Source organism: Haemorhous mexicanus, chromosome 2 (assembly GCF_027477595.1).
Source record: "Haemorhous mexicanus isolate bHaeMex1 chromosome 2, bHaeMex1.pri, whole genome shotgun sequence".
Taxonomy (NCBI): Eukaryota; Metazoa; Chordata; class Aves; order Passeriformes; family Fringillidae; genus Haemorhous; species Haemorhous mexicanus.
In genome coordinates, this window is record NC_082342.1 from 102,334,717 (window position 1) to 102,359,608 (window position 24,892).

A 24,892-nucleotide genomic window follows, 5' to 3' on the forward strand; every position below is an offset into this window, starting at 1 on the left:
CTTAAAGCACAAAATAAGTGGAAATAAGTGAATTCCTGCTTACGTGGGCTGCAAAAAAAATTCTATTTTTATTTATATAAGAAGAGTTTATCATGAACTTTCTCTTTAAGCTGGTTACAAGCTGCAGTAGATTTTTTGGCAGGCAAGTGGGTTCAGACAGGGAGACTCAGACATCGCTCTTCTGTCGGAACATTTTTTAGCGTATTTTATTTTAGCTGTGCTATCATTTACGAGGAAGCAAGTACAGTCTCCTCTCCTTTTGGAAGGCTCTCCTTGCACCCATTTCCCCCATCTGTGAAGGAAACCTGGCCAGCAGGTTGCTGTGTGCAGGTTGCTGTGTGCAGGTTGCTGTGTGCAGGTTGCTATGTGCAGCCTTTGTGCTCTCCTGCTGCCCCTTTAGCTTCCTTACGTGCCCTTGGCTCAGGGAATGCTCCTGCCTCCCAACGAGGTGCCTGTGCAGCACTTCCAGGCTGACATTCAAGCTGCTTCAGGAGTTCCTAATTTCCCCTGTAGCTCCAGGAAGCATTTGCTCCTGTTCTTTTGGCTGGGAGGTGTCTGCTCTTGGTGACATCTTCCAATGTCCCAGGTGTGTGTTCAGTGTCTCATCTTCCCAGTCCTGTGTGAGTTCTCTGGGACCTAGATGTGCTTGCCTAATTTACACTACTGAACCCTGAGTGCTCTTTTCTCTGTGCCAGACATCCAGAGTAAGCAAGCTTTTGTACTCCCTCTGTTTTCTGAAGCTTCCTGAGAGGATCCCATCTCAACAGAGACAGGTTATCTGCCTTAGTTTTTCAGGGGCTGTCATTCCTGGAATGTCTCTAAACTGTTCCACTTTGGCTCTAAATTGAGCTTTCTTCAAGACAGAGGCAAAACAATCTGTAGCAACTCTGATAATATTGGGTCATCTGGGTCCTGGGTCAATCCCACTGCCATCTCACTGCCTACCAGCCTGAAGTGTTTCCTTATGTAACAAGAGCATAAGATGGGCTCAGGCAGAGAGAAGTAAATTAGGGTGTGAGAAAACAGTGAGAATATATAGAATCAATTTCATTTCATCCTATTATCAAAGCAAATCAAAACATTTTCCTGAAATATGCAAAGACTTTTACACTAAGTTTCAAGCTAAGTTTCAATGTATTCTTACTTGATGGAAGAGAAATGAAGATCACTTTGGTTTGCTTGTTTTGAAACACAGTGAATAAATGGAAGCAGCAGAGTTTATAACGTTGGACATTGACATTTGAGGGACAGGGGACATAAGGCATGTTAAATCTGGACATACCCTACAAATCTGGACATACCCTACAATGACTTCTAAGGCTCTAGGCCCCACTAGTTTGTCTTTTTTAACTGAAAATAAGTATGTTAGTGACAGCTAAAATCTAAACATGAAACATCAGAGCTCAAGACTTCATGAGTGTCAGGAAGATGTATTCAAGGAATGGGTCCTAAATGCAGCTAATTTTATTTCTAGGAAAATAGGAACAAAAGAACTGCCACACTGAATGTTTGAAATATCCATTGAAGAAGGGAGGAATAGACTGATTTATCAGCCAGTGGTGGCAAATCTTGTGGACTGGACTGGTCTAGACAAAGTTGTCCTTCAGCTAGAGCTGTGCTGAAACAGTGATGGCAGAAGGATAAAAAGCATTTCTGAAGCTCTCTTCTAGACACATCCAAACTCAAGGATCCTAAGGCATTAATCAGTCTTTGAATATCATGTCAAGGATCATGCAATTTGTGTTAGACTTTCACAAATTTCCATGACAAGACCCAGCTCCATCTCACATTTCCCTGCAGTTTCAGAGTTTGAGATCTTATGTGCCAGGTGTTGTTGACTGTCCTGTCCAGCTCTGCCTGGTGCCTCAGGTCCCAGAGGGATAAGAGATACTGCAGAGGGGTGCTGCTGCTGGGAAATGTATTCCCAACCAAAGCACCTCTCCCAAATAGCAAACTCCCTTCAATGCCTCAGAAAGCTGCAGCCTCTTGCTCTCAACCCATCATACGGAATGATGAATTTAAGGACAAGTCTTGCAGGTGATTGTGTGGTTGGGGACACTTCCTTATGCCACCCTACAATCTGGACATCTGTCCTTGGCACAGGCCTTCATCCCCCCAGGAGGGAACCTGAGACCCAGTAACCTGAAAGGCCCAACTAATATTTAAATGCATTAATTAAGAGAGTTTGATAGCTTTTTTCTCTCTTGCATTTACAGTTTAGGAACATAAGGCAGGGTGAATTTTAGAAAGCAGATCTGAAACCTCAATGCATATAGACTACTGAATGTAATTAAAACAGCTTGGAAGACACAGTATTAATTGCAGAAGTGAAATGCATTTGGTGTAAATGAGGTTTTGCCACCCTCAGCACCAGTATCATAGCCCCAGCCTTTTGTTCCTAACAATTACTGGAAGAAAGTGTTGACAAAACTACCAGATAGCTCAATTTCTGTTTTTTCCTGCTGCTGAGAGTATCAGGAGGTGGGGCTGTGGCCACAAAGAACTAACCTATTCAACTGCAACATTTCATTTTAGTAATTTTAAAGGTAAGCCTGATGAACAGATGACCCAAATCCCCCTCTATGAAACCACTTAGCAGTTGTGAGAGCAGCTTGCTTTCATTTTTTTTCTCCTAGAAGCAAGCTTGCAGCTTGCTTCTAGGAGAAGTCAACATGGCTCTCAGGCATTCTCTCAATTTCTTGAAGCTAAAAGTGGGAAACTCATGCCTCATTCTGTCCCTCAAGTCCATGTGCAATGGCTCAACATAATTTTCATAGAGAAAAAAAGCTACTCACTGTGCAATGCTCTATTTAAGTAAAATCAGCAATAAATACAAAAGGATCCATTCAAGTTTCTATTTTTGGATGAATACACTGAGAAGTATCATCTTTTACCAGTAACTTCTGTCTTCTCTGTGCAAATTTGCATTGAATGCTAGCAAAATTACATTTAAATGCACCCCCCTATGAAGACAGGCTGAGAAAGTTGGGGCTGTTCAGCATGGAGAAGAGAAAGTTGTGTGAGGACCTCATAGCAGCCTCCCAGAATCTGAAGGGGATCCACAGGAAAGCTGGAGAGGACTCTTCATCAGGAGCTGTGATAGGACAAGGAAGAATGGCTTCCACTGAAACACAGTAGGCTTAGATTAGATATTGGGAATAAATTCTTTACTGTGAGGGGGTGAGGCATTGGAACAGGTTGCCCAGAGAAGCTGCAGACTCCCCAGACCTTGGAGCATTCAGGGCCAGGTTGGATGGAGCTCTGAGCAACCTGGTCTGGTGAGAGGTGCCACTGCCCAAGGCCAGGGGATTGGAACAGGATATCTTTAAGATTCTTTCCAGCCCAAACCATCCATTCTAGGAATCATAGGATGTCTTGCTTTTACTTTACTAGGGTATTTAATTAAAAACATATCTGTGAAGGAAAGCCCTTCCAAATGAAGGAAATGAAAGATATATTTAGAGAGAAAATGGCTGCCAGGAGAGAAGCCTGTAGAAGCAGGTCTCTGTTTTTTAGCTACTGTTTCTAGACTTTCCAAAGACTATCCCCAAAAGCTGCTAGCGTGCTTGTTGGATTGAACTGAGTATATTTTAAATGAAAGTGTGGATGAAATAATGGGATACTGAAAGATGGTACTGTGGCCACCTCTCAAAACCACTTCTCACTTCTTTCAGTGACAAGGGTTTTCAGTCATGCTTTTCATCCACTGACACAGACACCACACAGACCTAGCTTGCTCCTGCTGGCCAGATTGCCTTTGTAGGCTGACTCCATCCCATGAAGGAGCTGGTCTGCAAAGCTGGAATGCTGAAATCTGCAGCTCTGAGTGAGCTCCTGAATCAAGAACCACATGGCAGTGACACCACCTAATTACTCAGAAGATCTCCTGTAGCTGACTGAATATGAGTTCATTTGCCTTAGGACATTTCATCTAGTGACTGTGTTACATCATTGTGTTATTCAGACCATATAGGTAACCTTACTACACTAATTAAATTAATTCAAAATATCTATGTAATTACTAAAGCATGAAACTGGCCAGTGCTGTCTGTGTTAGCACAGCCTGCTATATGATCTGGGCTTTGAACTGTATTTTATTCATTATAGCTCAAACATGCAGGGACTGAGCTTTCACATTTTTCTCCCAGAAGGCTGAAAAGAGCATTTGCACAGGGATAAAAAGTTTTAATTTAATTTTAAAAATTAAATTTTTTGTTTGTTTGTTTGGGTTTGTTGGGGTTTTTTTCCTGTGGATGACAAGTTGGTGACAGATCAAATTCCTCCTTTCTGAAAGGGATTCCTCTGTGCTTGAAACCCACAGGAATGGCACTGCTGGTGTTTAAGCCAAGTTCAGCACCTGCATCACCCACCTACTGTGGATAGAGACTTGTGCAGGGTAAGCCCCAAGGTCCAGCTGAGGGAAAAGCTGACAAAGCCCTGACCCAGGCGCTGCTGTAAAGCCCAGCCTGCTATGACCCTCCTTCCTTCCCTCCCTCCCTCCTTTCTTCCCTCTTGAGGCCTCACAGCAAGGGAATCGCTGGAACGGCTGAAATCCTGGAGGACAACGCCCTCTGCAGCTCTCTCCCTGTTTTATTTGGCATCTGGAAATGTCTTGTTTGGTTTTGGTTTTAATTTTTTTTTTAAAACTTGCCACTGTAGTTCTGAAAAATCAATGTATCTTTCTACACTTGGAGGAAAACGAGTTTCCCTGATACTCTTTGCCCAAAGGTTTCCTTTAAAATCAATGCTGCTGGCAAGTGATATGAACCTGTTGCTTTTCATTATGTCAGCAAAACCTGTAGTGTGTTTATTAATATTCATAGTAATAGAGACTGGAATCTGGAACTAGAACTATTTTTTTTTTTTTATTTTGACATGTTTTCTTAGGTCAAGAAAAATCCTGCAACTATTTTACCTTGATATTTTGTTCCTTATTTTCATGCTGAATCTCAGTACCAGGAGGTCATTAAGTATAGGCTTCTGTTTGATTTTACAAAATTGAAAAGTATGAGAACTGTAATTTCATTTCATCATCGATTTCAAAAGTACTTCTTTTGAACTTTGTTTTTTCTCTAAGTCAGTGATACCAGGCTAGATCAAATATGCTCCAGTGGGAAGGGTGTGGAGAAATGAGCCAAAATGAATCATTTCCTACATAAGCAATTTTTTGTGTGTCTAGACACCTGATAACTCATCTAAAGCCCATCTTTATTAGCTGGTTATTCTCCAGTGTTCTCAGAACTTTGCATGAGCCTTAAAATCTTTCAGTCTGTGTGTTTGCTTGTTCCATGTTTTTTTGAGAATCTTAAAGGGAATTAAGATTCCCTTTAAGATTCTCAAAAAAACATGGAACAATGTGGGCATGTGGGGCTCAGAATCACATTTATTCTCATTTAATTCTGTGAGCAGACAGTTGGGTACATTCAATCAATGAAGTTATATGCTGGTAATATACTCTGAAAAGCTGTTGATGATAAGGATTCACCTGCTGACATATCTTTTATGACCTTGATAGCAGCAAGTTGTTTAAATGAATGTTTATGATGTACACAAGAAGTATTACAGACTTAAGGGCTCTACACAAAATGGTATCTTCACGTGGTTCAGGCTTGGCTTCTCTGTGCTCCACTGATTCCAAGAGAAACTGAATGGAGTCAGCATGGGACTCCTCTGCTCACCCTCTTTCTGTCCAGCACCTTCCCACCACTGGACAGGAAGAGAAATGATGCTGTTTTGAGGAACTGGGACAGAAAGAGAGGCTACTGTGCTCCATGCCTGATAAAAATTGTTAATTAGAAAGGGGGATTTATAATCACTCCCTAAATTAATTGCATTATTTGTAAATAATGGAGCCAACTGAAAAAGTGTTTATAAATTGATTTCAGCTTAAACAGATAAACATACAAGAGACTCTTCTGGAGCAATTTTCTCCATGCTAGAGAGGATTAAATGTACACTTGCAATAACAGAGATTAATATATCCCACAGGAAATCTATAGGAGATACACAGATGAACTGGGAGGCCAAAATGATAAAACTGCAGATCTTGCTGTGTTTGTCTGGCATCAAAAATCACTCTGTCCCATCCTCTCATGGCTGGCATCATCTTCACGACTGAAGTAAGTATGTAGTGGGCACTGGTATGAGAAGAGGGACACTGTCTGCTTAAGGCCATATTGTTATGAAGATATTTCTTTTTTAAGACTTCCACAGGTGGATTTTTGCAACTAGATTGTATTGCCATATGAATCTGGTTACCCTAACATCAGAAAATGAAAAAATTGTTGCTTTAGTCTTTATGTTTAGTGTTTCGTACACATAAAATGGTGGCAGACATATCTTATTAGAATCAGCTTGGTACAGTATTTCTCCAGTCTTGAATTAAATAGGAGCAGTAGAAAAATAATTTTAGAAAACTTATGAAATATACAGATCCCTAGAACCTTTCAGATTTACATAAATTTGAGGCTACATCTTCACTGATCACAGATCATTCCTGTAAGTATTCAAAAAATGGTACAAAAGACATGGGAAATTAAGTGTTGATTTGTTTATATATTTTTCTTTTTTTTTTTTCTTTTTTTTAATACAATAAAACCCTAATTTGCACTCAGAATGTACAGTCAGCAAACAAATCTTAAATATAAATGACTAAAGTATTTTCCAGCACAGTTTTAAGATTATTCAAACCGGGAAAATTGGGCAATTTATAAACAAGTGGGATTTGCAAAGGTAAAGCAGCTAAAAAAAAACTCGGGTATAGTTTGAGAGTGGGAAAGCAATGACAGCATATCCAGGTTCCAGCCCCTGCACAGTGTTACATTTCTGATTAATTCAAATGTTTCTGCTAATGCATCCATGGCTTATTAATCTGAAAATGATCAAAGTTCAGTGGCTGTTGTTAGACTTTGTGGTGTGGATTTGCTCATGCCTCTGAAGTACGGCGTTTTCTGTCCCACACTGGTCCCAGCAGCTCTCAGTAAACACAGCACAAAAGCTGAAGTCTGTACAGATAGGGCTCCAGCATCAAAGCCACAGCTGCTGGGAGAAAGGAGCAAAGATTCTGCTCTGTAGGATCTCTTGCAACAGCCAGCAACCTGAGGATTTTCTCAGATTTTGCTCCTGCTAGTCAGTAACTCTAGGGCTCCTGGTTATATGTAATGTGTCAAAGGATCTTTGAACATAATGGTTAATTACCAAAGAAGACAATAACTTGGAAAAAACCCATATTTTCCTTTTGTGAATGTAAAAAGGAGATCTTTAGGGGAGCTAATCAGAGGCTCTTTCTCCTCTCAGTGATACCATGATGTATACAGAACTAAAACCTTTATATTACTTGTCCATGGATATTAAATTTCAACAATTCATTAAAGTTGGGGAAAGATGACAGCTGTCTTCCCTCTACACACACATTCTCTTTTTCACTGACAGGTTCATCTATTCACCCACATAATAATTGCCTTTGTCCTTTTATTTTTTGTTTCTTTGCAGTGGCTCTCTCTTTTTGCATGGCAACTGTGTCTGTGACAGAGCAGGAGAGCTCCAAAGGATGAATTCCCTGGTCAGCACCTCACACCTCCAGCTTGCTGCCTTTGCTCTGGGCACCATAGGCTGGATCCTGTGCACCGTTTCAATGGGAATTGTGGAATGGAGAGTGTGGCATGTGGACAACACCACTGTCATCTCCTCTGGCATTGCCTGGGTGGGGATTTGGAAGGTCTGCTTCATCAGTTACCTTTACGTCTCACCTGGCTACAGAGAACAGTTTTGCCATAAATTCAGTGGCTATGACTCCTTCATCCCCAGTGAAATTTACGCTGCTCAGGGTCTCCTGTTGATTGCCATGTTCATGGGCTTGCTGGGACTGGCTGCTACAATATTTGCTCTTAGAAATGTGTATATGGGAGTCACTCACAAACCTCTCATAGCCCCGTTCTTCCTGGTGGGTGGCTTCTTCTACATATTTGCTGGTCTGTGTGTCCTGATTCCCGTTAGCTGGAATTTCTATTCTATAACTCACAACCAGAGCATAGCTTTTCCTCCTTCTTACTACATGCCCTCCAGTCCAGCAGCACAGGAAGCTGGTGCTGCCATTCCTGTTGGGATTGTGGCTGTCATCCTCCTGCTACTAAGTGGGACATTTTCTCTCTCATACAGATTTCCCATGACTGCAAATACTATCACGAAATCCTGACAGGACAAATCCCCCCCCTGCTATTTCAGAACATGAGCACAGTTAAGAGATAAGGACAGCAGCATGAGTGGTTGTAAAGTTAAGGAACTGCAGAATTCAATTTTATTTTATAGTAGCCACGCTATTTTCTTATATGAACCAGCTGAGTCACCATCTTAGTACTCACCTATTAACAGAGGTTTGTCTTTGAGATAACTGCTGTTGAGCAGCAAATGTGATTAAATTTTGCCAGTTGTCCTCTTTTGTGTATACAAACATTATTGATTAATTTTTTTTTTTGGTGTAAAATGTTTACCATGCTCAAAGAGCTGGCTTTGAATGAACTGTCCTGTAAGAAAAATGTGAAGTAACACGTATTAAATGTGAATTTCTTTCCTTATCAGTACTAAGTTCTTTTGTTGTTTATTTAGTTACATCTGTAGCAAACTATGTTTCATGACAAGTCAAGACTTTTACAACCAATAATATGATTGTCATCATGGTTGTGTCAAATGACTCTTCTCTGAATTGTCTTATAAATGTCTTGCCAGTTTCTCCTCTTCCTCTAGGGCACATAAAGAGCCATTCCTTTACTGTTTCTGTTTTTCTTTAAAGCTATTTGCATTTTATGTTGCAACATGTTTGCCTGTGGGGAAGGTGAGCTCTTTAGTTCTTAATGGAGGCAGAGCCAAAAAGTCTGCAAGTGTTTGCTTCTTCATCTGACACATCACTGAATCCAAATGTATTGCAAAAGACGGAAATAACTTGTACAAGTTATTACAAAACTAATGTCAAAATCAGTGCTCTCGGTAACCAGGAGTACTCAGTGCAACTTTCAGGGTATGATTCATCTGATGTAGAAATCTATATCCAAACTGGTCACTTCAGGTTCTGTTTATAATCAATGTAGAGACAAAGACTGCCTTTTTCCAAGATGCCTAGAATGGCTGGGAGATTACATGCTCCCTGAAAACCTTTTTCTCTTAACCCACTGTAATGGCCACAGTAACCCCAGCTGCTAACTGTGGCACATGAAACCAAACTTCACCTAAGAAAAAAAGAAAGAGAAATGTCCCAAATACTGCAATAAGGAAAATTAAAAAAAAAAAAAATTAGAGATTGGGAGTAATGAGCCAACAGTGTTGACAAACAGATGATCTCTTAAAAGAGGACCTCAAACTGTTGTTACATTTTTAAAGAAATGCTACAGAAATCTAAGTAATTTAGTTTTACTCTTTTAATTGTCCTCCATTTTTTAAAATACTCATGGATTCATAGAAAGAAGAAAATAAATTTAAAAAAAATCTAATGGTTTTTGGACATTGCAAGACAAGGCAAAATGCCAACAAACCAGGACATCTTGCTGGTGGCTGTTACTAGCCCAGCTTGTTCTAGCAGTCCAATTTTTCCCATACATCTTCCCCCGGGCCTGACTTTGCTGTACTGTCTGACAATATAGAAACTCCACAGCACCTTCATTTCCTTTCCAGTCACTTTTCAAACAGCAGTTTATCTCATAATTGGTAATTATTTCATTGATGCAAGAATCTTATCTTTTGACTCTTTATGATGCTGTAAAGCACTTTCTAGTGGTGCTTCAACGAAGGCAGTTTAATAGCTTATTTCTTATACATTGTTTCCAGTTTGGTTTCCAAAGTACATTCTTTACAATATTGGTAGGTTTCAGTTTTAAAGGTACAAATCGATAGTACTGTCAGTAGTACTGTCATCTCTTCCCTTGGGGCCTACAATAATATTAGATTATATCATATAATAGTTGTAAGGGGAAAAAAAAAGAGATCTGTCCATGTGTTTATGCCACTAGTAAACTTATTACAGTAGTAAACTACCAATATTCCCTGGCAGGAAACTTTAGGGGAAAATTACTTATTCTTCAATTCTTTTTGAGTTAATGTATGCACAGAAATGCCAGCAACCCCAACTGTATTTGTTAACTATATTCACTAAGTCATTGGGTTCATATGGCTAAAGAAAAAGGAACAAACACCATCAGGGACATGCCAAGTTTCTGTGTTGCTGCCACTGCTGTTTCCACTGGGAATTATAGTCCTCTCTACTGATGTGTGGCTATGAAACATTGGTTGTGTGTCAAACATGCCTAGATGGTGAGGAAATTCCTCAGCTAAACACTGGAATAGATTACCTAAGGAGATGTATAGATTCTAAAATAAAGTTTTGTCAAAAAAAATTTAGGCAAATAGTGCCAGGAAGACTGTAGGTATGAGTGAGCCCACCTCAAGACAGAGAGCTTATCTAAATGGAACTCTTGGCATCCTTTCCCAGTCTCTCAATAGTCACATGATCCAGATGCTATGTGGATATATGGTAAAATATAATCTACGTTCAAATACTAGTCTATATTAAAACTCCAAGTCCTTCTCTGAAGAAAAGGTAGGAAAAAATCTTACAGAATCATGGAATCATTCGGGTTAGAAAAGTCCTCAGAGATAATCAAGTCCAACCTTTGGTCATCACTTTGTCAGTCAGACCATGGCACTGAGTGCTATGTCCAGCTGTTCCCTGAACACCTCCAGGGATGGTGAGCCACCATCTCCCTGAGCAGCCCATTCCAATGCCTGACAAACCTTTCAGTGAAGAATTTCCTCTTGATGACCAGCCTGAACCTCCCCTGGCACAGCTTGAGGCTGTTTCTTCTTGTCCTATCACTGGCTGCCTGTGAGAAGAGACTGACCAACCTGATTACACTGTCTTTTAAAGGAGTTATAGAGAGTGATCAGGTCACCCATGAGACTCATTGCTCTAGGCTAATCTTAGCTCACAACAAAGGAGAGGCAAAACTTCCATTGATTTCAATGCATTGAGCCCGTCTGACCTTGGTCCACCAGGGCAGTGTGATTGATTAAAATTTAGTGAATGTTTGTATTCATCAGAATTTTGATACTGGAGGAAAGCAGAGCCCCTGTGCTTTTCCCTCACCAGCAAGATGGCATAGTTTCTTTGCGTATATTTACATGACACATTTTAGATTTGAGAAGCTAAGTTACCTTTCAGTAGGCCTGTTTGTTACCATGTCAGTTGTGCTTATATAGGTACTTTAAGAGGTTATCTGTAAAATCAGGCAACTGAAATGGTTTTCGTTTAAAACTCAAAAATGCAAAATTATTTTGGAAGACTATTTATAACCTAGACTGCTTTAGAGACCTACTCAGTAGCCTGGCCCCACACTCATTTGTAGCAGCACAATTGAGGACAGGCAGGAAGTTGTAATGCAGGCAGGAGCGAGTGGCCAGGGCTGTGAGGTAGGGAGATAAGGGGCAAAAAACTCCTAAGCAAATTTCACCACAGAATAGATCATATCATGAAGCTCTGTCTCCAGCTTCAGTGCAAACTGGGACCTGCTCCCTCCCCAGTGACAGGACCGCTCGCCTTGTGGGCTCCACCCTGTCTAGGAATGTCTCCACACTGGCCTCAGTCTACACATAAACCAGTCTCGCTTTATTTTTTCTGAGTTTACAATAAACAAGTAGCTTGTGATTCACTCACATGTCTGAATTCACTGCTGGGGGAATAATCTAAATACCAAGACCCCCTTTGAGTTCTGCTGGGTGATAATGATGAGGCCCCCATCCTTGACCTCCATAACATACTCCTTGGCATTAATCCATCACAGGATGCATTTTCTTAATCTTAGTTACATGTACCATCTACCCCACTTGTCCATTCATGGCCACAGACCAAAAAAATAAATGAATACACTTTCAATATTCCTCAAGGACAGATGATCAAATAGAGAATGGAGCTGAACAGTGCCTAACAGAAACAGCCCCACAGCACAAAGCCTGCTGAGTTTTTCCCCCCAGATGAATACGCAATTCAGGACGACTGTCGTTTGTGTTCAGGCAAGGGAAGCAGGATGAACTGGAGACATTGTAGTGCAGAGTAGGTCATCAAATCAGTCAGGTAAACAAAATTTTTATTTGAGTCAGCAGTTCTACATGAAGACAGTTTCAGCTGCAGATTTAGCTGATTAAAAACAATGTTAAGCTCAGAAAGAAATGTCTTTGTTGTCACATGGCTTATGGTATATTACAATGATGAGAAAGGAGGTTGTTTACATGGATATTTTTAGACCTTCAAGCATTTTCCCCTTAGAATGGAAAAACTGAAATGTCACAGCCAATTTCCTCCTCTTTGGGCCATGAAATACTTTAGGACAAAGAGGTTTAGCTTAAAAAATGTAAGTCTGGCTGGCATAGTGTTAATGGCAAATTGTTTTCTTAAAATAGGAAACCAATGTACATTAAATTAAGGGTTCCCAAAAGAGACATGTTCTCTGTGAAAAATATACCTTTTTCAAAAGTGAATTGGGATTCCTTTCATTTTTGCCAGCATCTGTATTGTCAAATCCAGTATCAGCTCATAAAAACATATTTTTCAACTGACCTATTTCCCTTTCCACTGCTCAGATAATTTACTGTTTCCCTTGCTTGAGAGGGTTCAATAATTAGCCGGGTGCTTTGGAGTGTGCTGGCTCTTAATTACTGTGTCAAAACCAACTGCATGCCAAACAAGAAAATATAAGTGAATCTCACCTCAGAATTATAAACCAAATAAATACTGGCTTAAAATTGGGAATGGAGTACAGCATGCAGTGTTAATACCCGGCTCACAGAATGTCACATCACTGCCTTCCTCTTGGGTTATATGTGGGAAAGACCAAGTAGGTTATATGAGGTTAATTCCCCGGATGCTACATGAAGAAGCACATACATTCTGACTGTCCAAGGTTACTTCATCTGCAGGCTGATTTTCAGCAGCTGAATACGTGGCCCCATTATAATATAAATAGGGAAAGGTAAAAAATTACAGTGGGTGAGATAGCATGTGAGAGGCATTCATGGTACCCATAACTATGTAGGTGCATTGCAGCTGCCAGCTGACTGAAATTGAGGGCGAGGGGGGGAATCCCTTGAATATCAGAAGTGCTTAAAAAACCCTGAAGAATACAGATTTAGAAATGAAGCATTCACTGGCTGGGGAAGAGATTTGTAATATTGGTGTTATAGCTGAACATGGAGATGTTTCATATATCTCTGTAAAAACTGCATACCAGGTAGCTATCCCTGGCTAGAAAAAGATCTTGGGGGAATTTGAAATCACTTCAAGTCAGATCCCTAGTGATTTATCCATATAATGCTGTGGCCATCTACTTACTTGACTTTTAAAAGTCCTAGTAAAAAGCTTTATTGGTCTGCATGCAACTTTCAGAATAATTGATTTCAGTGGACCTCACATCTGAGCTTTAGTATTCCAAATATGTGTAAGATCTGACACACAATTTTTCCTTACAACAGTTACCCATTTGTAAAATAAAGATAGTAGCAACTCACAAAAAGGTACAATAATGAATATATTTAAGTATAATGATTGGTATAATGGAAGCCACAGAAAGTATTACAATAGATCTACTGAAATGCTGGTTTGTGTTCATACTCTGAAGCCAGACTCAGGGATGCAGAGGTCCCCTGGGTGTGTGATGCTGCCTTGCTGTTACCTGCTGAGCAGAGACAGAAGAGGAATGGTGTCATGCAAGGCAAAGGGGGTAAAACTGGGACAGCAAGGGAAAAGGAAGAAGAAAGAGTGGGAATGAAAGGGAAAAAGAGGCAGATTGTAGGATGCTATAAAAAAAAAATTAGTGCTGACTGACATCATGATAATAAATATTTGACTAACAAGTGATTTTGTCAAATCTGGAAAAAAAGGATAAACAAAAAAGAAGGAATCATGTTTCAAAGAGAAGCTAAAATGAACAACACAAATGTCACATGAAAAGGGAGGCAGATGATACAGAAGGCAACACTGCAAAACAGCAGAGAGGGGGCCACCATGCCCACATCTAACCAGAGCAACTTTGGCGGAGTCCTCCTTGAGGGCAATGACTTAGATGGGACCCACATCCTTTGCAGCACTGCGGACATCAGGGACTCCACTGACAGAGTACCAGCAGCAACCACGTGTGCTGAACCTCACCCTGCTGCCCAGGCCAGGAAGTAAAATAATTTGCTGTACTTCCCTCTACCCCCCATGTATCCATCCTGGATGTGCTTGATTATGGCACAGCTGTGGCAGTTGTCAGAGGTGTCTACACCATGCCCAGTTTGGTACCACCGTCAGCTGGTCTGCATGAGGTAAGCTGGTCTGGATGCTGGGTGTCACCTCCCATGCAGCACCGAGCACGGCTTACCAGGGACACCTCTGTCATCTCCTCCAGCACTGCTCAGGTGGGAATTGGGAAACTTGAATGACCACTGCAGAGTCTCCAGGGACTTTTCAACAAAGATATATCACAGAGTTAAGATCAGGGAAGACTTTGTCCCCTGGAAACTCTAGTTGTTCAGAAGCTTCCACTGGCTGCTACCATTCTGAGAGCACTAGGAATGACCTACAAGCTTTCTTCTAAAAAATAGTTATAAGGGATGTGCTCAAAATCCACATATCAGCTTTTTCCTAGCTGGGGGGAGTGTGGAAAATTATCACTGGCCTATGTGTGTTAATCCCTGAGAGCTGCAGTTTCTGGTCTGCAGCATAAGCAGTGGTGTCTCATTTCCCCCTCTGCCCACGCCAGCCTGGGGCACAGGAAGCCGCTGCTGCCGCTCCTGCCGGCATCCCTTGTCCTGCCGCTCGCAGTGGGACCTTTCCTTTTAACATAAACATGCCATTGTGCTGGATGCCAAGGCTCCTTCTGATAAAACAGGCCTCAGATGCCTGCAAGAAATGTGAGGCAGAGCTACAGCATAAACATAGCAAACCAGTGACTTCATCTGCCCAAGGAGCTCTCTGGATTCAGCTGTGACTCTTCAGTGACATTCACCCATTGCTGTCAGTTCATTCAAGGGAATGGAAATACACTCTGTGACTAATTATTTTCAGATGAAGAATTATTTTTATTAGCTAACTTTGAAACACTGCTGTGTTTCATACAGGTACCTGAGTTCACTTCAGTGCGGCGGCCAAGAATTATTTCTAAAGTGACCTTCTACATAGGTTAGACTTTTGTTTTTCATAGATATCTATATTCAGTGTTCATTTAATGGAATTTTGCCTGCTGCAATACAATGCTGCATCAACGATTCCTTTACCAAAAAGGCAAAAATTATGCTTTTTTAATAACATTGTTTTAGAACTAAACTGCACTATTTAGCACAGAGATCATGGCTTACATTACACACAATATTTGCCCTGGTTAAGTATAGATTTAAATATTTTAACCTAGAAATAAAATGGGATTGTGGAAGTAACTATACTTTTTAACATAAGAGTTTCAAACTAACTGGTATGATATCCCTCTGGCAGGAATACACCGAGCACATGCCAGTTTATCCTATCATTCCGTGAGCCCACACCATGAAAACATACCCCAAGAGCCTATCAATGGGATTAGTCGCAAGAGCCTTAATAATTTGTCTTCTTTCTACTATTTCTAAGAAATGTTTGTATCCACCAGAACACCTCTCTATAAATAGCTTCATTTCCAGTAATAATCCACGAATTCTCAGACTTACAATTTGCAGCTGTAAATAGTAAACATTGCTTTGGTGTGCTAATAGTTCAGAATTCCCAAATGATCCTGGTGATGTTCAAAACCAATACTGACATTCACCAAAACTGGTGGCATCTTCAGTGCTTCCAGGGCCCTTCTAGTTGTGATGCTCAGCTCAGGCCTCAGAACCTGCTGTCATGTGCTGCTCTTGCTTTCGAAATGCTGGTTATCAGTCCACTTGAAGAATGAATTAACACTACCCATATGCTATGTCAGGAGGAGTTTGATCCACAAATTTCACAAGCTTTGATATGAACATTTAAGCAGCAGTCTCATAAAGATCATTACTAATGGTCAGAAAAAGTTGTTTCTGAAAAAAAGCATTTATTGCTTTTCAGAGGCCCAGAAGTGCCTCAGAAAATCTGTTCTGTAGCTGAAACTTCATATTTGTGGCAGAAAATACAAAGTACTCTGGAGTAGACATAAGCAAAACTAACCTGAGTTTGAAAAGACAATTCAGGCTTTTAGCCTGAAAAGTGAATTTTACAGGAACCTGATTATGGAAGTCAGAGGAATTTACAAAAGTACTCAGCATCTTGCAGGACTGCTTTTTAATTTTAGTCTAAAAAGGCTGAACTCTGATGTGCAAAACTGCCTAAGCATATACTGTGAAAACTTCTTGGTTTAAACTAAACAAAAAACTAGGCACTTTGAAGAAAATGATCAGAAGTCCATACCACCTGAATTCTCCATTATTTTATTTGCAAAGCATGCTTCAAAAAAATCTGACAAGGAACTCCAATTCTTTTTAAAATATCCTTATTTTAATGTCCACTATGATACCTTAAGAGAGCTAAGACTTTTTCTTGTCTAAATGACCAGTGCAATCTGGAGATCACACAAGCATATCAGCAGTGAAGGACAAACCACTGGAGGCATAGTAGAAGAGCAATACTGGACAGAGGAATAATAAAAAAAAAGTCATGAGGGGTAAAGAAGAAGAAACTTGAGTAAGTCACTGAGGACAAAACAGTGAGAGAGGAATTCAGAAGGAAGAAAAAAAGAGTAAGTTACACAGAGAGAGAAGGTGGCTGGCTGTAATTTCATGGCTGACATAGCACCTAGTGCTCCATCCCAGAGAGCATGCGGCAGGTACATGTAAGTGACAGTGAAGAATGCAAGCAACTGCAGATTTCTATAACATGTACAAAATATATTTTTTAGTACACAGGAACTTGGCAGTTCCTGTCTTCATATTAGTATTCATCTGCCTAAGCCTTTCTCAGGAGTTAACTTTTGGAATTAAAGGGATTTGTAAACTGATGGCAAACATCTTATTTTAGATGACCAGCACCATCATCCTGAGAAAGTATATCCATGTATCCCCAACTAATAGCTTTCTCTGGCCATTCACTGCTGATGAATTATGCTGCAATAGGAAGACTTAACCCCAAATCCAGTTTAGTCCTTTGTTTACATAAAGTCTTAGAAATCATGCTCAGTTACTGGAAAGCCAGCAGAGGAAGTCCACATTAACACAGCCTTTTACAAATGCTCTCTCTGGTTATTTCAGTGCTAACACAAAAAGCAAAAAGTCCCAATGAAAAAGAGTTCCTTGTCTTTTAAAACAAGAACAGTTTACAGTAGAGTGAACAGACCAGATACGAGGAGCTTCTGCTTTCAAGCTTTTACTAATCACAAACTCTTTTGTGTCAGTCCACTTTGGCAGATCGGTATTGGTGACCAAAGTCTGGTTTAGGAACCGCAAAAATGCAGTTACCCAGCTCCTGCGGTAAGTGATTTAATCTCTGTGCAATGCTAGACACACAACTGCTGGGAGATGCATTCATGTCTGTAGCACTCAGAAAATTGTTTGCATTGCTCAGACAACACCTGGAATGCTGAACCAAGGATTGGTGATTTAATTACCATTAAAAGTATGCAAGTAGCTACAGATACAAGCTTGGTTTTTAGGACAGGCTGCCTTTTTGCCAAATCATTACTGGGAAAAAAAATTATCAACTGACATCATAAAATGAAACCAATTAACATTAGTTGGGGAACTCATTAATGAGTCTTGTCCTGTAATAGATAAACACAAAAATTAAATATTCCTGAAAACTCTACTAACCTTAGTTCAGCCTTCTTGGAGTAACCACCTGGCCATGGGATTATGAAAAAACCCCAGCATGCTGTTTGTGATTTCTGTGCTAGTCATTTGAATCATAAAAGGAAATTATCTCAATGGAGAAACTTTCTACTCACATGAAAGGCATGAAAGAAAATAATTTTCTTACAACTTAAGCAATATTGTTTACAAAAAAAGATGCCTCTTAAAATAATTTGGTCAAATGTTTTAGACCACAGATGCAATTGCAGGACTGAACACTTGCAATGACCATCCATGACAGATTTCCTAAAGGGAAATCATCATAAAATAGTTTGGCTTGGAAAGGATTTTTAAACCTTGCCTAGTCCAACCCCCCTGCAAGAAGCAGGGACATGTTCAATGAGATCAGGTTGCTCACAGACCCATCCAACCTGCTCTTGAATGTTTCCAAGGATGGGCATCCACCACCTCTCTAGGCAACCGATTACTGTGTTTCACCATCCTAAACGTAAAAATCTTCTTCCTTATCTCTAATCTAAATTGATCCTCCTTCAGTTTAAACCATTACCCCTTGTCCTATCAATACAGGCCCTGTTAAATCTACCTCCTAAATTCTCCATGTTGATGAAGTTAAAGTTTTCCAGTTAAATATCTCAATTGAAACCTTAGGATAGTAATTTGAGGATTTTTTTTAGAGATGCAGCCCACTAGAGTGAAACAAGCAATAATATATCACTGCTACAAGGTTCTGAAATGACTCCTTTGGCTTTCCTGCTGGAAGTGTGGGCTGAGCTGAGGAATGAGATGGTGTCAATCTCAGACAAAAGTCTGGATGCTCACACATTGGTCTCAAAGACCTTGGAGGTCTTTTCCAACACTAGTAAATGAATGATTCTGTGTTAACATCCTCTAGGTAGTATGTGAATTTTAGAAGCCCAGAAACATTTTATAGCTTTTTTCCCCAGAACAGTGAATGAGAATGAAATTCAGTATTTTTCTTCAATCAGATATTAAAAGAAAACTTTCCTGCAGACCCCATGGAAAGAGCAAAATACCAGATAGGGTTAAACAGCTCGAAACTCTGGGGACACCCTGTTCCTCTGATCCTTCTGCTTTTAAAGAAATGTGCTCTTGTGATAGAAAATGGCAATTAACACCCTCACAGGCATTTTTTAATGGCTGTCACTGCATGTTGTGAGGGGCTGAATCCATTAAAGCTTTGCAGGAAACAATGTAGACTTCAGGTCACCCCAGAACTCAGGCCTTTCTTTCTGTAAATTGATACTAATGCCAAGCACTTGGTTTTCAGTGAATGTTTAGTTTTCTTCATGGCCAGCATTGCACCTAACAAAGATGTGACAACAGCTGATCACCTTCAGTTAGCAATTTCCTGTCCATCACTTTTATCTTGCCTAATTGGAACTGCTTTCCAGGTATTAGAGTGGGGTTTCTATATAGTATTAATGCTTCCTATAGAATGGAAACTGTGGTATACTGAGGTCACTACTTTCAGCTCATTTGTGGATGTTTCATGGTTCAGACTCTGGAAAGCCCCACACTATTTCAAAGAAATTTTCTAAAAGTTTTTGTCATTTGTTATATAATCCTCCTGCCTCTGCAGGAGTTTTTGCCCACCCAGACTGCCCTATAATAGCTGCTGCCATGGAGATAGCAAGGATATGGTTGGACCACTTTGCCCTGTGGGATATCTCCAGCTAAGAGTTTCAAAAATATCTCATTTTACCTAGTGGGAGGAATCCTAACAACCTTTCCTATCAACTGTTTCAATGCCAGTAATCTTGAGTTCCATTAGTATTTTAAAAATCAAGGCATTTATTTTTCTCCTGAATTCAAGTACTCCTCCAGCCCAGGGCAAGGTTCCTTCTCAGGCAGCTGAGGATGATGTTTCTACCTCCTAATGTCCACAGTTTGGAAAGCAAAACTTGGTGCATAGATTTTACTGTGACCATGTCAAGTATTTGAAGGTTTTTAGGTTAGCTGTGATTTCCATGGCTTAACTCACATATATGTCCACTGTATATACCGCAACTTTGTTTATATTCACCGTTCAGAATGTATAAGAAAAAATTTATAAAAATAAGCACTGTCTGTCTGGGATTGTCCTAGAGTGTTTTTGTGCATTGCTACTCAGATTCTGCAGTTTTTTGGGGCTGCCCCAGTGGCATGGGGAAGGGGGCTGCCGAAGAGCGTACAAGGAACCAGACGAGAGATGGGCTCACGGGCCATCCGTGGGGCCTGCAGTGAGAATACAGACATTTCCTGCAAATAGCTTCAAACCATGTGTAAGGCTAGTCATCGGGATGTTCAGTCCAGGAAAAAAAGCAGATATTTCTGGGAGACAGGCCTGTGATCGAAAGGGTGCAGTATGAAAGCCGGGGGCTCCGGTGATCCGCAGCACCCTCAGCGTCAGCCGGCTGCTCTCTCGGGCCGAGCGACGTGATTCGCTTAGCGGCTGTGGCGCCGCAACGTCGCAGAGCGCTCTGGCGGACGTACAGGGCCTCTTCCCCCCCTCCTCCCCACAGAGAGGCACCGGGAGCTGCGGGGTTGCGGCCCCGAGAGAGCCGATCGCGGCACAGCCCCGGCGGGCGCGGGGACGGCGCTGCTGCCGGCGGCCGGCAGAGGGCGCGCGGGGGCAGCGCCGCGCCCGCCCCGCCCGCCCTCCGCAGGGCGCGTGCCCGGCGGAGGCCGCGGTCCCGTGCGTGTGCGCCGCGCTCTGAGGGAGCAGCGGGCAGGCAGGAGGAGCGTCCCCGCCGCGGGCGAAGGAGTGCCTGCGTCCGCTGCCGTGTTTGCCCTGCTCAGGCCCCCAGAGCAGTACGGCCCCTATGGGATTGGAGAAACTCTTTCCTCGGGCCAGTGCCGGAGGGAGGCTAGCTAGGCAGGCGCGCTGCCCTCGGGCACCAGGAATCAGAGCTGCGCCTGCAGAGAGGGTGCGGGCTGCCTCCTGCAGCGGGTCCGAGCTCCGCTTTCTGCGCTGGGGCTGCCGCTCGCCGCTGCCCACAAACACACGGGGACACCAGAGGCTGTCCGGACAGAGTTTTTAAGGTGATTCATTTTCACCGCACCCCCAGAAACCCATGAGGAGACAAGGCCGGGCAGCACGTGAGGGTGCATCACCTGAGGTGTCCAGGAAGGATTTCAGAAATCACAGAATGGGTTTGTGTTGGAAGGGACTTTGAAGATCTCTAGTTCAATCACCCTGCTGCAGACAGAAACACCTTTCACTAGAGGAGGCTCCTTAGAGCACCATCCAACCTGGCCTTGAACACTGACAGGAACAGGGAATCCTCAGCTCTTCTGGGCAACCTCTTCCAGTGCCTCACCACCCCGCAGTAAAGAATTTCTTCCTAATACCTAACCTAAACCTACTCTCAGTTTAAAGCCATTGCCCCTTGTTCTGTCACTACATGATCTTGTAAATTGACTCTCCATCTTGTGGGCTCCCTTCAGAAGAGGCTCCTGGAAGATCCCTTCTCTTCTACAGAGTGAGCAACCCCTTCAGGCTTTCCTTGTAGGAGGAAAATCCCTGTAATCAGCTCAGTGGCCCTTCTCTAGACTTGACCTAAGAGGTCACTGTCCTTCCTGTGCGTGGGACCCCAGACCTGGATTCATTTCTCATAAATATGTATGACCGAGGTGCTGGAAAACTGACTTTACTACTTACATCCCTTCAGCCCTTTTTCTCAAAGTTCCAATGATTTCAATTATACCCTCTTTGTCAGGATTTTTTTCTGACATATTTTGTCCTATTCCACTCACTTTGAAGTTCTAGCACTTCTAGAAAGTAAATTTCGGAAATTCATCTGACTTCATTTATACCAGGCTGAGGCTATGCAGGATTTGAACCACGCAGTACTGGCATGCTGCACGAGCTGGAGGCTTCCTTGGGTGCTTGCTCTGTTCCCACACTGCTATTCAAAAGGATGTTAGTGTCACTTGAAAAACCCATGTTCCCGTATTTCACGAGATGGTATTGCTATGTGTGTATCGCAGGGTAGAATTACATATAACACTCCCAGGCTTCTACTCTGTTACTGAGAATGAAGCATAGAGGCCTGGGTCTAACACAGGAACAGCACTGTACCTAATGCTGGTTTAGTTCTTGTGAAAACTGCATTTGAGTCTGGCAACATGATAGACCATGCCTGCTGCATGCCTGAGCTGGGGCAGTGACTGGCAAATGCCTGCTGCAGCCTGAGCTGGGGCAGTGACTGGCATGATAATTTATTGATGTAACTATGAAGGATATGCTTATTTTATTTATTTTACTCTTTTTTAATGACTAAATTATACCACTGTGGCAAATAATTATGATTATTGTGAAAGACTTTTTTCTTTTTCAGTTTTTATGGCAGACACTCTTTGTCTTCTGAATACCCCATTCCCCTAATGCCTGAGAAATTTTTCTCATTTCTCTCTTTAATTTTCCTGAAGCTTGACATTGTTTGGTAATTTCCCTTCAACAGCACTTTCACATCTCCAACAGTTCAAGAAATCAGATATTACAAAAACTGTGTCCTGAGAAACACAGTGTGTATCACATGCCAAACTCTTGAAAATGTTTCAGGTTGTTCACATTTTAATCTGTTTGGTGAAGTTAATCCAGAGGAGGGCCTGGACAGGCAGTGATGAGATGTTTGGATTCAGTTTCAACACAAACCATCAAATGACATCTCTGCCAGTAAAAGGAAACCAACCTGAGGAGCTTTCTGGTAAAGACTTCCTTCCTTTGGAGAATTTATAGAAAGGAAACAAAATAAACCTAGCCTTTCATTTAAAAATAACTTGTGGTTCTCTCACAGACACAACTAAAAACAGCCTTGACTGGGTAGGAAACACCTGATTTTTAATATCCTCTCTAATTTTAAATCTATCATTAAAGTATGTGGCTAGCAGAGTATAAAATCCACTTTAAGCTCTACAATAAACATTCAGAAGGATTTATATAATTAGATATTACAGAACTAAGATAACATGATGGTATAAAAATCTTACAGCTATCAAAGACAGCTAATAAGTTGCCCTTTGCTCTGCCATTTAAACACATACTATTTGAGCTGGTGTCACACTGATTTAAGGAAGCTGGGAGAGGGGCCTAGCTGCACAGTATACTGTACCCAGACAGTTTGGGATTTTTCAAAACATTCATAGATAATTGATCCTCAATTGCTTTTGACCAGAAGCTTTCCTTTTCCTTGGACTGCAAAGCAGTATTGGGCACCTAAATATGTAAGTTGCCTTCCACTCCAGCTTTCAGGATTTTATCTAAGTTAAAACATCAAAATTCAATTGAGATGGAAAAGAAAAACTCTTTAGCAGGTAACATTAATAGGTAACCCTTAAGATAGAAGGCAAAAACTAGATATGCAAAACAACTTCTGCCCTCAAAATGAATGGTGCTACATCTACTTTAAATGCCAGGTCAGCTCTCATTCAGATCAGCACTACCCATAAATTGGCTTTCTCATAAATAACTACAAAGCTGGAAAAAAATTGCAATCCTGTGCAGCAAGAGGGAGTGTTTGCATTGACACAAATATGTGTTGTGCCCTGACTAGTAGCATAAACATTTTTTCTGGCTGAAAATTTTCATGCTTGGTTTGGGTTCCAAAAAGAGATGGAGATGGAAAGACGAAACTTAAAGTAATGTGAATTCTGGGAAAAGACTTTAGATCTATATGGAGGCAGATTTCAGTAAATATAATTATATGAAAGATGACAAAACACATAATATGAAAAACAGAATTAAAACAACAAACAGAACCACAAAAAAGGTAAAATTTATATTCTTTGCTCATAATTTTCAAAGATGAGTTGGTTACCAAAATGCATATGCCCTGTGAGTGGGCAAGTAAAGTTCCTACTGAACAACTTTTAGGACTCCAAGTAATACTGCAAACACATTAAAAAAAATTATTTTCTTGCAACCAAGAAATAAATGCCCATAATCAGTATTAGTAATTAAACTGGTTTATTTTTAAGTGGCATGTGTATGCCAATTAATGATAATAATTATTGTGCTGGTTTTTCCTTCAGTGCTGCCATCAGTATCCCCTTAGCTGTTTAGCTTTCATAAAGACTTCTGAATGTTTCCTTGCAATACAGGCTATTTCCTTTGGCCAGATAGCTACTTACTGTGCTGGCTCTTAACCTGCAATATCAGGAGCAGCCAAACTGGAGGCTGTGGTTTGTGAATCATACCTCTATCTTTGCCTCCAGCATCGCTTGAATAGGAATATGGAAAATCTGTTTCCCTAAGAACTAGAGGTGCCTGTGGAATTTAATGTAGTGTGTTGCCTTGATTTTCATGTCAATGAAACACTCTTCCCTCTAGAAATGCATTCATTTTCTGTGCATGTTTTGTGGGAAGATTAGGAATACTTTTCAGCTTCTCCTCCTGGAAAGTATTTATGAAGATGCTTCTCAAAGCCAGTTGGATTTGAACATGTGAGGAAGGAGGAATGTCATTATGCCTTCTCAGGCCTCTGCTTCAGGTTTCTTTGAGCTGGAATTTCTATTCAGTTGTAAACAATGCAAGTATCTCCTTTCCTCCTCCTTTCCGCCTGCCCTCCATCCCAGCCAGGCAGGAAATCGGGTTTGCTCCTCCTCTAGGGACGCTGTATGGCTTTGTGTGGCTTACATCGGGGAACTTGCTTCCACAACCAGCCAAATCTTCTGTGGAGACAAATCCTGTGCTCGCAGCACCTTCTTTCCGATCAGTGGGGCACGCTCGGTGCCAGCAGCTGGTTGCAGGAAGTACTTTGGCCTATGATCCTCTGTGGATAGGTAATATTTGAGTTAGCTGAGAACAAATAAAGCTGATGGTTGGAAGCCACAAAAACAAAACTTGTTTTTGCTAACCAGCTAGCATGTGCAGGGTTTTGGCAGTGTGATTGCCAGCTGCTACAGCTCGCGACTGAGGTCACCTTCTCTTTGTATATAAACATTAGTCATTTACTAAAGAATGCAAAAAACAGGTGTTAGTGTTCAATGGTAATCTGTTCTTTCAAAGGGATGCTGTAAGATAGCACCTGACATAGAACAATTCTTTCTATGCCTGTTGTTATTA

At 41.3% G+C, this 24,892-nt stretch overlaps 1 protein-coding gene across 2 annotated transcripts in view; it reads left to right on the plus strand.

Moving 5' to 3' along the window:
• Positions 1–8,583, plus strand: part of CLDN34 (claudin 34) — a 9,048-nt gene extending 465 nt beyond the window's left edge. The window contains exons 2-4 of one of the 2 annotated variants that reach the window (XM_059840392.1): positions 4,322–4,396; positions 5,989–6,119; positions 7,492–8,583. In XM_059840392.1, the coding sequence (XP_059696375.1) occupies positions 7,550–8,194 (645 nt within the window). In that variant the 5' untranslated portion in view covers positions 4,322–4,396; positions 5,989–6,119; positions 7,492–7,549 and the 3' untranslated portion in view covers positions 8,195–8,583. The remainder of the gene's footprint in view (positions 1–4,321; positions 4,397–5,988; positions 6,120–7,491) is intronic. The other variant, XM_059840393.1, reaches the window with a different exon arrangement.
• Positions 8,584–24,892: the final 16,309 nt, after the last annotated feature.